This window comes from Thalassophryne amazonica, chromosome 14, assembly GCF_902500255.1.
Source record: "Thalassophryne amazonica chromosome 14, fThaAma1.1, whole genome shotgun sequence".
In the NCBI taxonomy this organism is placed as follows: domain Eukaryota; kingdom Metazoa; phylum Chordata; class Actinopteri; order Batrachoidiformes; family Batrachoididae; genus Thalassophryne; species Thalassophryne amazonica.
Window position 1 is genome coordinate 41,058,243 of NC_047116.1, and position 16,343 is coordinate 41,074,585.

General features: G+C 43.7%; 1 protein-coding gene and 1 long non-coding RNA gene across 2 annotated transcripts in view; both read right to left on the bottom strand.

The window, feature by feature from the left end:
- The window catches only part of abca12 (ATP-binding cassette, sub-family A (ABC1), member 12), a 325,660-nt gene that overhangs the window by 287,396 nt on the left and 21,921 nt on the right, over positions 1-16,343 (bottom strand). The window contains 3 exon segments of the mRNA XM_034186027.1: positions 7,650-7,837; positions 10,950-11,120; positions 14,123-14,184. Coding sequence (XP_034041918.1) covers positions 7,650-7,837; positions 10,950-11,120; positions 14,123-14,184 — 421 coding nt within the window.
- On the bottom strand, positions 2,159-7,434 carry LOC117525100. Its single transcript, XR_004564956.1, has 3 exons — positions 7,072-7,434; positions 6,333-6,336; positions 2,159-2,169 (listed from the first exon to the last, which is right to left on the bottom strand). It is a non-coding gene; the product is annotated as an uncharacterized LOC117525100 (long non-coding RNA).

Sequence of the window (16,343 nt, forward strand, 5' to 3'; positions counted from 1 at the left end):
GAGCAGGGTGCACAGGCGCCAGCAGGAGACGTGGTAGGTGAGTTGCAGAAGATCCTCACTGCCTTCACTGCTCGGTTGGATTTAATGACCGAGCAGAACGTCATACTCAATCGTAGGATGAAGGCTCTCACCGCACGGGTGGAAGCGCGCACACAGGGCGCGGCTGCAGCTCCTCCTCCTGCTGTCCTGGTGCCAAATATGGTCGTTATGTGATTAATTTGCTTCGAGGTGAGGCACGCGCCTGGGCCACGGCGCTCTGGGAGCAGAATTCACGGCTCCTAACGACATATACTGGGTTTGTGAGGGAGTTCAAACAGGTTTTTGACCAGCCAAATAGAGGAGAGACCGCTTCAACGGTGCTGCTGTCTATGAGACAGGGGCGTCGGAGTGCAGCCGAGTATGCAGTCGACTTCCGCATCGCGGCTGCGAGGTCCGGCTGGAATGCTGCTACACTTCGCGCCGCCTTCATAAACGGACTGTCATCAGTCCTAAAGGAGCACCTGGTGGCTAAGGATGAGCCGCGGGATTTAGACGGGCTTATCGACCTGGTTATACGATTAGACAATCGGTTAGAGGAACGTCGTCAGGAGCGAGACGAAGGACGTGGCCGAGCATGCGCCGTCCCTCTCCCTTCCGGGTCTGAAATGGTTTTGCCCTCCCCACGCTCCACAGCCTCTGTGCTCCATGTGGTTACAGCTCCCCCTGTTGATGAAGCTATGGACACGAGCAGGGCTAAATTGAGAGCTTCCAATAGACACAGGAGACTGGCCTGCGGGGAGTGTTTTATCTGCGGCTCGAGTGAGCATCTGCAGAGAGACTGCCCCAAGCGGTTAAACGCCCGCCCTTAGAAACTGGGCTGAGGGTGGGCCAAGAAATTCATGTGGGACACACACGCATATCTGCACGTCTCCCAGTTACAATCCTGAGTGGGGATCTAACCCTTCAAGCCCCAGCACTGGTGGATACGGGGTCAGAAGGGAATCTGCTGGACAGCAGATGGGCAAGGGAGGTAGGGCTCCCTCTAGTGGCTCTACCTTCCCCATTGAAGGTGCAGGCACTAGATGGCACCCTTCTTCCTTTAATCACACACAAGACACAACCAGTAACTCTGGTGGTGTCTGGGAATCATTGGGAGGAGATTGAGTTTCATGTAACTCCTTCTACCTCCTGCATAATTTTGGGCTTCCTATGGATGATTAAACACAATCCCTGGATTGATTGGCCGTCTGGGGTTGTGGCTCAGTGGAGCGAAACCTGCCACTGGGAGTGCTTAGGATCCTCGGTTCCCCCCGGTTTGACTGCTAACGAGGAGGTTAAAGTCCCCCCCAATCTGACGGCGGTGCCTGAGGAGTACCGCGATCTTGCTGATGTCTTCAGCAAAGATCTGGCACTCACTCCTCCCCCGCACCGGCTGTACGATTGCGCCATTGATCTGATCCCGGGCATTGAGTACCCATCCAGTAGACTGTACAACCTCTCACGTCCAGAGCGCGAATCAATAGAAACCTACATCCGGGACTCGTTAGCTGCCGGGTTGATCTGGAACTCCACCTCCCCGATGGGTGCTGGTTTCTTTTTTGTGGGCAAGAAAGACGGCGGACTCCATCCATGCATTGATTACAGAGGGCTGAACGAGATTACGGTTCGCAATCGATACCCATTGCCCCTGTTAGATTCAGTGTTCACGCCCCTGCATGGAGCCAAAATTTTCACTAAACTGGATCTTAGGAATGAGTACCACCTGGTTCAGATCCGGAAGGGAGACGAGTGGAAGACGGCATTTAACACCCCATTAGGTCACTTTGAGTACCTGGTCATGCCGTTCGGCCTCACCAACGCCCCCGCGACGTTCCAAGCCTTGGTAAACGATGTTTTGCGGGACTTCCTGCACTGATTCGTCTTTGTATACCTGGACGATATACTCATCTTTTCCCCGGATCCTGAGACTCATGTTAAGCATGTATGTCAGGTCCTGCAGCGGTTGTTGGAGAACCGGCTGTTTGTGAAGGGCGAGAAATGCGAGTTCCACCGCACTTCTTTGTCCTTCCTGGGGTTCATAATCTCCTCCAACTCCGTCGCCCCTGATCCGGCCAAGGTTGCGGCAGTGAGAGATTGGCCCCAGCCAATGAGCCGTAGGAAGCTGCAACAGTTCCTCGGCTTTGCAAATTTCTACAGGAGGTTCATTAAGGGCTACAGTCAGGTGGTTAGTCCCTTGACAGCCCTGACCTCCCCTAAAGTCCGCTTCACCTGGTCAGATTCGTGCGAAGCCGCGTTTAGGGAGTTGAAGCGCCGGTTCTCGACTGCGCCAGTTCTGGTGCAGCCCGATCCTAACTACCAGTTTATTGTTGAAGTGGATGCCTCTGACTCAGGGATAGGAGCCGTGCTGTCCCAGAGCAGGGAGTCCAATAAGGTCCTCCACCCCTGTGCCTATTTTTCCCGCAGGTTGACCCTGGCTGAGCGAAACTACGAGGTCTCTTAGATAATAAACCGACCCTTTTATTATTTTTTTTAACTATATGGAGTTGAATGACATGCGATTACACCAATCATGCTTGAACCCTCGTGCGCATGCCTGAGTTTTTTCACGCATGTCGGTGACGTCATTTCCCTGTGGGCAGGCCTTGAGTGAGATGTGGTCCCGCCCTCTCGGCTGAATTACTTTGTTTCACACGCTGCTCGAGACGGCGCGCGTTGCTTTATCAAAATTTTTTCTGGACCTGTGAGGAATATCCGAGTGGACACTATTCGAGAAATTAAGCTGGTTTTCTGTGAAAAGTTTAACGGCTGATGAGAGATTATGGGGTGTTTCTGTCGGTGTAAGGACTTCCCACGGAGCGGGACGTCCTGCAGCGCTTCCAGGCGCTGTCGTCGGCCTGTTTCGAGCTGAAAACATCCTAATTTAAGGCTTAATTCACCCAGGACATCGTGAGAGAACAGAGAAGATTCAGAAGAGGCCGGCATGAGGAATTTATGCGGACATTCCACTGTTTAAGGACATTTTTTAATGAAAGACGTACGCGCAAATTCGCCGAGTCGTTTCCGTGACGACTCGGCAAATCTGTGTGCGCCGCGACAGGAAAAACACCGTGTTGAAAACCATTTGTAGAATTCAGGCGGCTTTTAATGGCTTTCAACAAGTGAGTAACTGAGAAATTGTTTAACAGCTTGGGCATGTTCCAACTTGCCCGTTAAGATTTCCAACGGAGGTGTTTTTCCTGCCGCGACCCCCCGCGGTCGGGTCCAGCCCGACATGCGACTCTGCCCGCACGTTCTTTCATTACAAAATGACCGTTAACAATGGAATGTCCGAATAAACTCCTCATGCCGACTTCTTCTGAAAGTTCTCTGTTCTCTGACGACTTACTACGTCAACAGAGCCTGAAATGTGGACGTTTTCAACTTGAAACGGTGAGACGCTGCCGCCTCGAAGCGCAGATCGCCATCAGGCGCCGTGGACCGTCCTTGAAGCGACACTACCAGACCAAAATCTGTCATCAGCCGTTAAAATTTTTACCGAAAACCAGCTGAATTTATTGAATGGTGTCCACTCAGTTGTGCCTTACAGTTTTGAAAAAATTTTTATCAAACAAAGCAACAGTCTCTGAGCCATTCCTAAACAATGAAAAAAATCGACGAGCGGGTGGACGACTCCTCACTCAAAGCCTGCCCACAGGCGAATGACGTAACCGACAGGCGTGAAAAAACTCTCGCATGCCCACGAGGGTTCAAGCATGTCTGATGTAATCACACGTGATTCAAATCCATATGGTTTTTGAAAAAATAATAAGGTCGGATACTTTTCTAATAGACCTCGTATGATGTGGGCAATCGAGAACTCCTTGCGGTGAAAGAGGCTCTTGAGGAGTGGAGACACCTGTTGGAGGGAGCTACGGTGCCATTCACGGTTTTCACAGACCATCGGAACCTGGAGTACATCCGGACTGCCAAACGTCTGAACCCCAGGCAAGCCCGCTGGTCATTGTTCTTCGGGCGTTTTGACTTCCAGATCACCTACCGCCCCGGGACCAAGAACCAACGATCTGACGCCTTGTCCCGGGTTCACGAAGAGGAAGTCAAAACCGAGCTGTCAGATCCAACGGAAACCATCATCCCCGAGTCCACTGTTGTGGCCACCCTCACCTGGGACGTGGACCGTCCGGGAGGCCCTGACACAGAACCCGGACCCAGGAACTGGCCCGAAAGACAAGCTGTACATCCCACCAGAGGCCAGAGCTGCAGTCTTGGACTTCTGTCATGGTTCCAAGCTCTCCTGTCACCCAGGGGTGTGAAGAACCATGGCAGTGGTCCAGCAGTGCTTCTGGTGGGCGTCTATGGAAGCCGACGTCCAGGAATATGTCCAGGCCTGTACCACCTGCGCCAGGGGCAACGCAGACCACCAAAGAGCACAAGGACTCCTCCATCCGTTACCTGTGCCTCATTGCCCCTGGTCCCACATCGGCCTGGACTTCGTCACTGGCCTCCCGCCGTCCCAGGGCATGCCGACTATCCTTACGATAGTGGACCGGTTCTCCAAGGCGGCCCACTTCGTGGCCCTCCCAAAGCTCCTGATGGCCCAGGAGACTGCAGACCTCCTGGTCCACCATGTCGCACGTCTGCATGGGATTCCATTCGATATCGTCTCTGACCGTGGTCCCCAGTTCTCCTCACAAGTCTAGAGGAGTTTCTGTAGGGAGCTGGGGGCCACCGTAAGCCTCTCGTCCGGGTACCATCCCCAGACGAACGGACAGGCAGAGCGGGCGAACCAGGATTTGGAACAGGCTCTCCACTGCGTGACCTCTGCGCACCCGACAGCCTGGAGTAACCGTCTGGCCTGGATCGAGTACACTCATAACAGCCAAATTTCATCTGCCACCGGCCTCTCCCCGTTTGAGGTATGTTTGGGGTACCAGCCCCCATTGTTTCCGCTCATGGAGGGGAGAGGTCAGGGTGCCCTCGGTCCAGGCCCACCTCAGGAGGTGCCGTCGGGTGTGGCGTACTGCCCGCTCTGCCCTGCTGAAAACCCGGACGAGGGCCAAGGCCCATGCAGACCGCTGGCGTTCCCCGGCCCCTGCATACCAGCCTGGGCAGGAGGTTTGGCTATCCACCAAGGACATCCCCCATTCAAGTGGAATCCCATAAACTCAAAGACAGATTCATCGGACCATTCACCATCCTCAAAGTCCTGAGTCCGGCCGCAGTGAAGCTGAAGCTACCAGCTTCACTGCGGATTCATCCTGTCTTCCATGTCTCACGCATCAAACCCTACCGCACTTCACCACTCTGCACCCCCGGACCGGCGCCGCCTCCTGCCCAGATCATTGACGGGGAGCCAGCATGGACAGTCCGTAGGCTCCTGGATGTCCCTCAAAAGGGCCGGGGATTCCAGTATCTGGTGGACTGGGAGGGTTATGGACCTGAAGAACGCTCCTGGGTGAAGAGGAGCTTCATCCTAGACCTGGCCCTCCTTGCCGACTTCTACGCTCGACATCCCGACAAGCCTGGTCGGGTGCCAGGAGGCGCCCGTTGAGGGGGGGTCCTGTTGTGTGGCCGCTGAAGAGGAGGTACTGCTGGCCCACCACCAGAGGGTGCCCTGCCTGAAGTGCGGGCTTCAGGCACGAGAGGGCGCAACCGCCTCGCAGGAGTAACCGGGAATGACAGCTATCACTCATCATCATCAACACCAGCTGTCACTTATCTTCACCACTAACCACCATCACCATAAAAACCGGGCAGCATCTCCACCTCGCTGCCGAGATATCGTCTACCATATAGGTAAATTCTCAGCCGTGTTCGTGACAAACGCCGTTGGCAGTGGAAATCATGTGGGACCCAGCTCTTCTCTGGACAGACGTCTTCTATCCTCGAGCCTGCCCACACGTCACCATTGTATATTGACTGAATACAAATTCTGTGATTGTCTGTATTTTGTTGTGCACATTCACAACAGTAAATTGTTGTTTTTGGCTCATCCATTGTCCATTCATTTACGCCCCCTGTTGTGGGTCCGTGTCACTACACTTTCCCAACACAATACCCCAGAATGACAATGTGATATTTTTGTAAAGTTATTTAAAAAACAACTAAGAAATCACATGTACATAAATATTCACACTCTTTGTCGTGAAGCTTAAAACTGAGTTCAGATGCACCTTGTTTTCACTGTTCATCCTTGATATGTTTCTAATTGGATAGTTGATTGGATATGATTTGGAAAGGCACACATACGTCTGTATATAAGGTCCCACAGTTGGCCGTGCATGTCAGAGCACAAACCAAGCATGAAGTCAAGGGAATTGTCTGTCGATCTCCGAGACAGGATTGTCTCAAGGCACAAATCTGGGGAAGGGCACAGAAACACTTCTGCTGCTTTGAAGGTCCCAAAGAGCACAGTGGCCTCCATCATCCATAAATGGATCCACCAGGATTCTAAACTGAGCGACTGGGGAGAAGGCTGTGATTAGGGAGGTGACCAAGAACCCTAACCCTAACCCTAACCCTCTTTCAGAGCTCCAGCATTCCTCTGTGGAGAGAGGAGAACCTTCCAGAAGGACAACCATCTCTGCAGCAAGCCACCAATCAGGCCTGTGTGGGAGAGTGGCCAGACGGAAACCACTCCTTTGTAAAAGGCACATGGCAGCCCACCTGGAGTTTGCTAAAAGGCACCTGAAGGACTCTCAGACCATGAGGAACAAAATTCTCTGGTTTGATGAGACAAAGATTGAACTCTTTGGTGTGAATGCCAGGGGTCATGTTTGGAAGAAACCAGGCATCATCCCTGCAGTGAAGCATGGTGGTGGCAGCATCATGCTGTGGGGATGTTTTTCAGTGGCAAGAACTGGGAGACTAGTCAGGATTGAGGGAAAGATGAATGCAGCAATGTACAGAGACATCCTGGACCTGCTCCAGAGTGTTCTTGAATACCAGCTTGGGGCGACGGTACATCTTTCAAGAGGTCAGTGACCCTAAGCACACAGCCAAGATATCAAAGGAGTGGCTTCAGGACAACTCTGTGAATGTTCCTGAGTGGCCCAGCCAGAGCCCAGACCTGAATCCGACTGAACATCTAAAAACTGCTGTGCACCGATGAGCCCCATCCAACCTGATGGATCTTGAGAGGTGGTGCAAAGAGGAACGGGCAAAATTGCCCAACATGCATAATCAGTTACAACTGTGCTTATGTGGTATTGTACTGGCCAGTACATGGACAAAGAAATTATTATTATTATTATTTATAGTGCATATGCAGTTTTCTTGGAACTGATTTTGTGTTGACATGCCATTAAAAAAGGGGGTGGCTGGAGGAGCAGCACTAAATGCTACTTTTATTATATCTCTGGGATGCGTGTGTGCTTGCGTGCGTGCGTGTAAAAAATGGCTGAAATTCCTTCATGGTTATTATTATATTTTTCTTCACCCTTTGACTTAAAGCTGAAAGTCCACACTTCAAATCTTGATTACACAATTTTAACTTCATTGTGATGGTGTACAGAGCAAAAATTACAAAAAATATTTTACAAAAAATTTTTTTTATGTGTTACTGTCCAAATATTTATCGACTCGAGTGTTGGTTAGTTGTTAAACCAAAATTCAAAAAATTTTGAGCAACCCTTCCCTGATTGTGCGCAGTTGTGTGTCAGAGAATACATTACCCCTGTACGTTGGTGAGCAGTGTCTCTATGTAACTATGGTCAAGAGACTTGTTTGTGAATAGCTGGGGAATAGCAAGCAGGGTTTCCCAAAGCGAGCTTTGGTTTTGTAGCTGTTTGAATGCCACCATAGTTATCCCAGCACCCGTCAGCACTTCATCTGGTTTTGTCAACATCAGCTTCGTCAGCACCTGATAGCCAGAAGGCATTCAGAGTCAGAACAACACAAGTATGCATGCAACCAGAAACAAAGAGGTACATTTTGGTTTCACTTTTAAGTATCGGTGAGGTTTGCCCATTTTTACCTCACGCTCTACTGTACAAAGCAGTTTCTGTGACAGAAATGCAGATTTTAATTTTTTTTTAAGCACCATTATATTGTCACAACACAAGGTTGTGCTTTTTCAATGCTTTTTCACCGCTGAACCCAAGTGTAATATAGTCTATGAGCCAGTCATTGATTTTGACCTAATCTATACGACGTAAAGTGATGAAACAACACTTAGAATCCAGCCTCATTGTACCATGGCCTACACAAAAATGTATGATAACCATCACAGGGTGGTAGTTATAGCCAGGTAGGGGTCAATGAAGAATTACACAGAGGTCAAAATGTCCAATCATGTTAGAAACTATACCACAATATTTGTCTATCTTAACAATTCCAAAAAGGTATAGTTTGGACTATCTATGACTAAATGTTCTGGAGTTATGGGGTAAAAACAGCAGAAATGGTGATAAAGATCAGTTTCAGTTTGTACAGGGGTCAAAAGTTAAGGTTGCGACAATTCAGTAAAAAAAAACAAATGATGCAAGTTTTTTGGTTGAAATAAAAGGATTAATAAATGAAATAGTTTTGACTGTGTTGAATGTTTGTTCTCCAAAGTAAAAGTCAAACAAGGTCGACATCCATTGGATTCTATGGCTTGTGTCTAATGTTACCCCGTAATATGACATAAGCATGACACATGGTGCAAACTATTCCTTTTTAAAACCCGATTAACTAAACCAATAATGGACACAGGGGTGAAGTCTGTTTCAACCATTTGTGAAAAAACAAAAACAATCTTTATCAATACATATGGGCATATTTTGGAAAATAACTACATTTAACATGTTAAATGAACATGAACTGTGGGAATTTCAAGGAAATAAAAACAAAAATCCATTATGAAGGTGAACTCAAATGTTTGAGCAACAACTATTTTTCATGAACACTGGTCAGTCATAATACTATAATTACCTGTCTAATATTATTTACAGCCCTCTTTTGCCACCAAAACATGCCCTGACCCATCAAGGCATAGACTCCACTTCAACTCTGAAGGTGTGCTGTGGTATCTGGCACAAAAAGATTAGCTGCAGAGTCTTTCATTTCTATAAGTTTTCCTTGCAGCACTTTTGGTAGGAACTGGCACTACAGACCTGGAACATCTCACAACAGCTGCCATTTTGGAGATGTTTGAAATGTTCAGGCGCATTCTTCTAGTCATCACAATTTGGCCCTTGTCAAAGTCATTCAAATCTTTATGTCTTCATTTTTTGTGATTCCAGCACATCAACTTTGAAGACAAAATATTAACTTGCTGCCGAATATATCCCACCCACTGACAGACACGATTTAAACGAGATAATTAATGCTATTCACTTCACCTGTCAGTGGTCACAATGTTATGGCTGATCAATGCAGACTCAACAAAAATATAAATGCAACACTTTTGTTTTTGCTCCCATTTTTCATGAGCTGAAAAATGACATTTTTAATTGATGACATTTTCAATATTAAAAAAAAAGATCTATTTCTCTCAAATATTGTACACAAATCTGTCTAAATCTGTGTTAGTGAGCACTTCTCCTTTGCCGAGATAATCCATCCCACCTCACAGGTGTGGCGTATCAAGATGCTGATTAGACAGCATAATTATTGCACGTGTGCCTTAGGCTGGCCACAATTAAAGGCCCCTCTGAAATGTGCAGTTTTGCTTTATTGGCGGGGGGGTCTGGGGGGAGCCAGAAGACCAGTCAATATCTGGTGTGACCACTATTTGCCTTACGCAGTGCAACACATCTCCTTTGCACAGAGTTGACCAGCACCCAGATGCCACTGAATGTGCCCACTCAAGTTGGTTACAATGACAAATTGCAGTCAGATCAAGACCCCTGAGAGGACGATGAGCATGCAGATGAGCTTCCCTGAGATGGTTTCTGACAGTTTGTACAGAAATTCTTTGGTTCTTCAAAACGATTGTTGCAGCAGCTGTCCGGGTGACTGGTCTCAGACGATCTTGGAGGTGAACATGCTGGATGTGGAGGTCCTGGGCTGGTCTGGTTACATGTGGTCTGCGGTTGTGAGACTGGTTGGATGTGCTGCCAAATTCTCTGAAACGCCTTTGGAGACAGCATATGGTAGAGAAATGAACATTCAGTTCACGGGCAACAGCTCTGGTGGACATTCCTGCAGTCAGCATGCCAACTGCACACTCCCTCAAAACTTGTGACATCTGTGGCATTGTGCTGTGTGATGAAACTGAACATTTCAGAGTGGCCTTTTATTGTGACCAGCCTAAGACACACCTGTGCACTAATCATGGTGTCTAATCAGCATCTTGATATGCCACACATGTGAGGTGGGATGGATTATCTCAACAAAGGAGAAGTGCTCACTAACACAGATTGAGAGAAATTTGTGGACAATATTTGAGAGAAATAGGTCTTTTGTGTATACAGAAAATGTTTTAGATCTTTGAATTCAGCTCATGAAAAATGGGAGCAAAAACAAAAATGTTGCATTTATATTTTTGTTCAGCGTATACTCGTGTAGCCACCATTGTGATGTTTGATGACTTTCATATGTTACTATATATTTAATTATGTTATGCGGAAGCATATTGCATTCACTGGATAAAAAAATTTTGACCGCTGATCTCATAATTATGAGAGAAGATCTCATAATTATGAGATCAGCAGTCAATTTTTTTTTTTTTTTTTTTTTACCCAGTGAATGCAATACGCTTCTGTAATGTTACACTGGCAATCACTGTTACATTTTTCCCAGAATAGCATGGCTAAAAGTTGCTTTTGACACTATCAATTTCAGTGATTTTCTGATTATTATTATTATTATCATCATCATCATCATCATCACTGCTGATCCAGTGAATAGGCCTGTTAAAACTGACATTAGATCCAACACATGATTCATTTTGAGCTTCAAACACATAGCTTCATGGGAATTTTTAAATTCCATTTGAAATCAAATGCAGCATACAGATGCAGCATACACACACACCCATATGAAAATACCTGGTTGAGTGCAGTGAGGGAGGCTTCAAATATGGTGTCATTAGATTTGCAGAAGATGACCAGAGCTTCAGTGAGGGGGCTGACAGAGGACACGTTAATGACTGGCTGAGCCATGGTGCAAATGGTCCTCTTTATCATGTTCACTGATTGCAGGATTTCACTGAATGGTTCCTGTATGAATTGAATGATTACTGTCGACTCAGAACTCTTAAGCATGCATTGCATTATATAATTACAGCATTTCTACAAGTATAATAGAAGGCACAAGATAAACAATGAGCTTTTTACATGAAAATATCACTTGCAACATACAACATATCTGAGCAAATAAATAAAATAAAATAAAACCCCACTGGAGAGCATTTAAAAATTATATTTTGAATGGTCATGTAAGCAATCAAATATATGATGTCATGATAAAAAAATAAGGTCAAATAGTAGGATTTTATTTTCACAATTTTTGTTTGTTTTTGATATAAATGTGATCAATTTCTTTCATCATTATTCAAATACATGACCTACTGAAGTTATTTTGCTTGAGTCCCAACAGAAAGATCACATACCAGCAGTCGATTGCGGCCATATAGTACTGTGCAAACATTTTAGGCATCCCAGAGTTATAATAAAAGTAAAATAGTTTTTGAGGTCCTGCAACATATATTCTGGTGCGACTTATATACCAAAAACATCACACGTAAATAGAAGCCAATTTTCATATTGATTATCACTGAAGTTGAAATTCATCACACATTTCATTCATTTTTTAATATTTATCAGGTTTTCCGAATTTTTTAATGCTTTTATGATGCATTAAATGTGCCTAAAACATTTGCACAGTACTGTGTAGTAGGTCAACATATGGCTAGTTGTTAGAGCAGATTCAATTTTAGAAAAAAAAGGGAGTTTATAATGTATGTAATTTCCTGTTGCTGACCTACCCAAGTGTCAAGTTTTAATTAATTAATTAATTTATTTATTTTATTTAACCTTTATTTAACCAGGTAAGTTATTAAGAAAAAAATTATTACTTACAATAACGACCTGGTGGCATTATGCAAATGCATTATCATGTGCATTTAAAAGAACAATGTACAATAAAAATGCAATGAAATATGTTTTGCTCTGGTACTCTCAGCCCATAAAATCTATAATACAATAGTGCAATATAATAAATAATACCAATCCTGAAAACTTAATGTATAAAAATATAAGGTAAAAAACCCTCAAAACATAAAAACAACAAATTAACAGATCATTCATAAAACAATCCACAGCAACCATTTACAGTTGTGTTCAAAATTATTCAACCCCCACTGCAGTACAGTGTTATAGCAAGTCTAACAGTTATTTTTTTTCATCTTATTCATAATCAGATCAAATAAGGGTGAAATAAGGAACAAATGCAACTTAAATTACAACAGTATTTTTTGTAATACCAACATATGTCCTTTTTGTGATTTCCTCACTGACAAAATTACTCAACCACTTTAGTACTTAGTGCAACACCATTTAGCAACTGCCTTCTTCAAGTCCAACCAGAGATTTTCTATGGGATTTAAGTCAGGCAGTTGTGAAGGCCACTCCAAAATCTTCCAGCCCTTTGTCTGCAACCAAGCTCTGGTAGATTTTAAAGTATGCTTGGGATCATTGTCCTGTTGGAAGGTCCAACATCTCCCAAGCTTCAGATTTGCCACTGACTGCATGACATTTAAACCCAAGATTTCCTGGTACATAATTGAATTCATGGTACCTTGCACACACTGGAGAACACCCCTGGTGTACAAGGAGCAGAGTATTGCAGTCCTTTTAAATCTGCTTAATTGTTGCTCATTGTGGTTCTGTTCACATCTGCAGGTGTTTTCAACACCTGATTGAACCCTCCATTCTAAAGAAATAATTTAAGGTAAGGTAATTTAAGGTAATCTTTAGGGGGTTGATTTTTTTTTTAGTGAGGAAATCATAAAAAGGAGATTTGTTGGTATAATACAAAAAATGTTGTAATTTAAGTTGCATTTGTCTATTTTACAGGTCCTTAGTTGATCTGATTATGAGTAAGATCAAAAATAAATGTCAGGGAATAAATTTGAACACAACTACTGTTCAAATGTCTAATCAACTGAGGGTAAAAACTGTCTGGGGCAGGAGGTCTGAGCTCTGATGCTCATTAAGCACTTCTCTGAAGGGAGATATGACAAAAGGTTATGTGCTTGGTGACTTGTTTCCTTCATAATACAAAATGCTTTCCTCCTGCAGCGGAGGATTTGGGTAGGTAGAATATCGGCGGCTCTGCTTTTAAATTTATAAATGAAAGTATAAAATGGAATAATTAATATCAGCATTTATTTTCACAATTCTGGTCAGGTTCTTTCTTGGTTGATTTATGAAACTGTCCACAGTGTGTCTTGGGTACCAATGCCACTTCCAAATCATTTTCAGTAGAAATATTTGGTACCTCAAGGATCTGTTGTAGGTCCTTTGTGAATGTGGCTTTATATAGCTCCTCTTGGACAAATAATTACAATGGAATTTAAGTGACAAATGTGTTGTTTTTGGCTGTTACACACAATGCTGTGTTATATAAGGTAAGAAATTAAAATAAAAAAAAAATTCAGCTCAACTACACAGAAAATGTCCTCAGATCCATTGGCTGTTCAAAGGCAGTGGACATGAGAATGATTCCAACATTTAAATTAATGCTCACCCATTACAATTTCACTAAAATAAATTTATTATTTCAAGGGAACTAAATGGTAAACACTGCAATGATTTTATTAAAATCGGGTAGTGAATTGATAAAATATGTTCAAATATTAATAAAGCACAGTAATTAAATCATATTACTGTATTTTGCCATAATATATTTTGCTTTGTTGTTATATTCAAGCCTCTGTAGTAATGCTTATTGATGTTGAATAATACTGTTCTAAATTTTAACTGTTTCTAAATTTAACTAAAATTTGTATAATTGATCAACAACACTGTCATTTTCATAGCATGGAGAAACTCACAATTAAGTTACAAAAAAAATTTAAATGTGACTTTGACATGCTTGACCTTACCCATGACATAGAATATCTGATACACAAATGTTACTCCTAGGTGTGATAATGGAAATAAACTTTTCCTTATTGTTAGCATTTTTGTTCCTCCCATTGTATACACACAATACCCACCTGAGTAGCATTGGCGTCACTCATGAATGGTTTACTGTTTGAATTTCCTTGGTAAGTTGGATCTGCAACAGAAGAACACACAAGGAAATAGTCAACTAATTCCACTTACCATTGTTAAAAATTAAAAAATTAGATAGTGAATGAACATCAAAAAGTGTGTTGTTTGAAAAGGTTTGTAGCACCCTAACATTTGTTTCATGATTATTTCCATGAGAAATTATAAAATTAAACATTTAATTTAGAAACACATGAGGAGTGAAATGTGATTTAGATTATATGATTCATTAGATTTTTAAAATGCTGAAAATAAGTGCCTGCATATTTTAGTGAAAATTCCATCTAATAACAAGTTGAACAAATTAGCACTTGGAGAGAAGAACACATATCTGAAACCTGAAACCGTATTTTAATTCATCACACACAAATATATAGTCTTACAACTGCAAAACTGCACTTTTTCATAAAATCACTAAATGGAAACAGCTTGATTATGCTAAATGAACACATACGTATGTTATAAATATAAACAAAATATAAATGCTGCTTTACACAAACACTTCATTTGGCACAGCATTTCATTAAAGCAAACATCTAATCAGCCAATTATGTGGCAGAGAAGCAACACATTTATGCATGTACACATGGTCAAGATGATCTAGTGAACTTCACCTCAATCACCAGAGTGGTGACGAAAGGGATAAGTGACTTTTGGAAATGCCATGATGATTGGTGCCAAATGGGCTGGTTTGACAATTTTAGAAAGTGCTCATCTATTAGGAACTACATGAGTCTTTACAGACTACAGTGAATGGTCCAAAAAAGAAGAAACATCCAATAACTGTCAGTCATCTGAGTAAAATTGACATGTTGGTGACACAGATCAGAATGTTCAGGCTCATTCAAGCTAATAAAAAGGCAAGAGTAAGTCAAGGTTCCACTTGTTACAGCTAAAGTACTCAGAAGAGTATCTCTGAAAGCACAACACATTGAACACTGGAGAAGGTGGGATGCAGCAGCAGGAGACCACAGAGAGTGCCAAAACTGTATAGGAACATCAAAGTGAATCCACAGGTGGCACAAGCTTACCAAAATGGTCTATTATTGGTGTGAATAATATTGACATTCAAAAGTTTTAGTCAGAGTTTGGCTATTGGCTACCCTCATTTGCTTGGGGTCAACACAATAGGTCTGGGACAAATATGGGTTGAGATTTGGCAGAAATTTAAAGACAGATGTGTTTCCCAACACAACTGCAGCTCTACAAGGACAAGCATGCTCTCAGCTCCTAGTGTTCCTCAGCAATCTCCCATCCAAGTGCCAATCAGGTTGGCTTCACTTTTGAGATATGAAGGGATCCAGTGTGCTCAGAGCTGCATGGCGGTGACTAGGGTTAGAGTTTGACACAAAAACCATAAAAGATCAGATCCATCCTGCCTACTTTCAACAAGTCAGGTTGCTACATATAGTACGAGGGGGATGTCAAAACGTTTTGAGCCTCAAACATTTTTCCCAGTGGGATATTACAATGCATCACACCTGATCTACATCAATGCCATTGCTACTTATTTCATGGAGGATCATATTGCTCACTTCAATTGTTGTCATAACACTGTGTGGAAGAAACATACCCTCCAGTGTCAGTCGTGGCATTCTGCTTCACCAGGACAACGCACCAGTCCATACCAGCCGGGTTGCCATGGACGCTGTGCGCGAGTGTGGATGAACTTCTTCCTCACCCACCCTATTCTCCAGACCTAGCCCCTAGCAACTTCCACCTCTTTCCCAGGCTAAAAAATACTTTGGGGCCAGAGATTTGAAGATGACAATGAGCTGACTGCTGCAGCGGAGGGCTGGTTAGGGGACCAAGATGTTGAGTTCTACCAATCAGGTATCAATGACTGGCAAACTAGATGGAACAACTGTATGGAGTTGGAAGGGGACTATGTTGAAAAATAAAACATTATGAATATAAATATCTTGCCCTTTCTGTTTGAGGCTCAAAACATTTTGATATCCCCTTGTAATGGTGTTAATATGGACCAAACTCTCCAAGAGATGTTTCCAGTACCTTACTGAATCTATGGTATGCAGAGCCAGAGGTGATATAAAAGGTCTTTTAGACATTATTAGTGCTGACAGTAACTATTTCTATGTAAAGATTTGGAGGAAGAATGACATCCTGAGCAAAGAATGAAAAAAACACTCCCTTTGGATGTGTTGT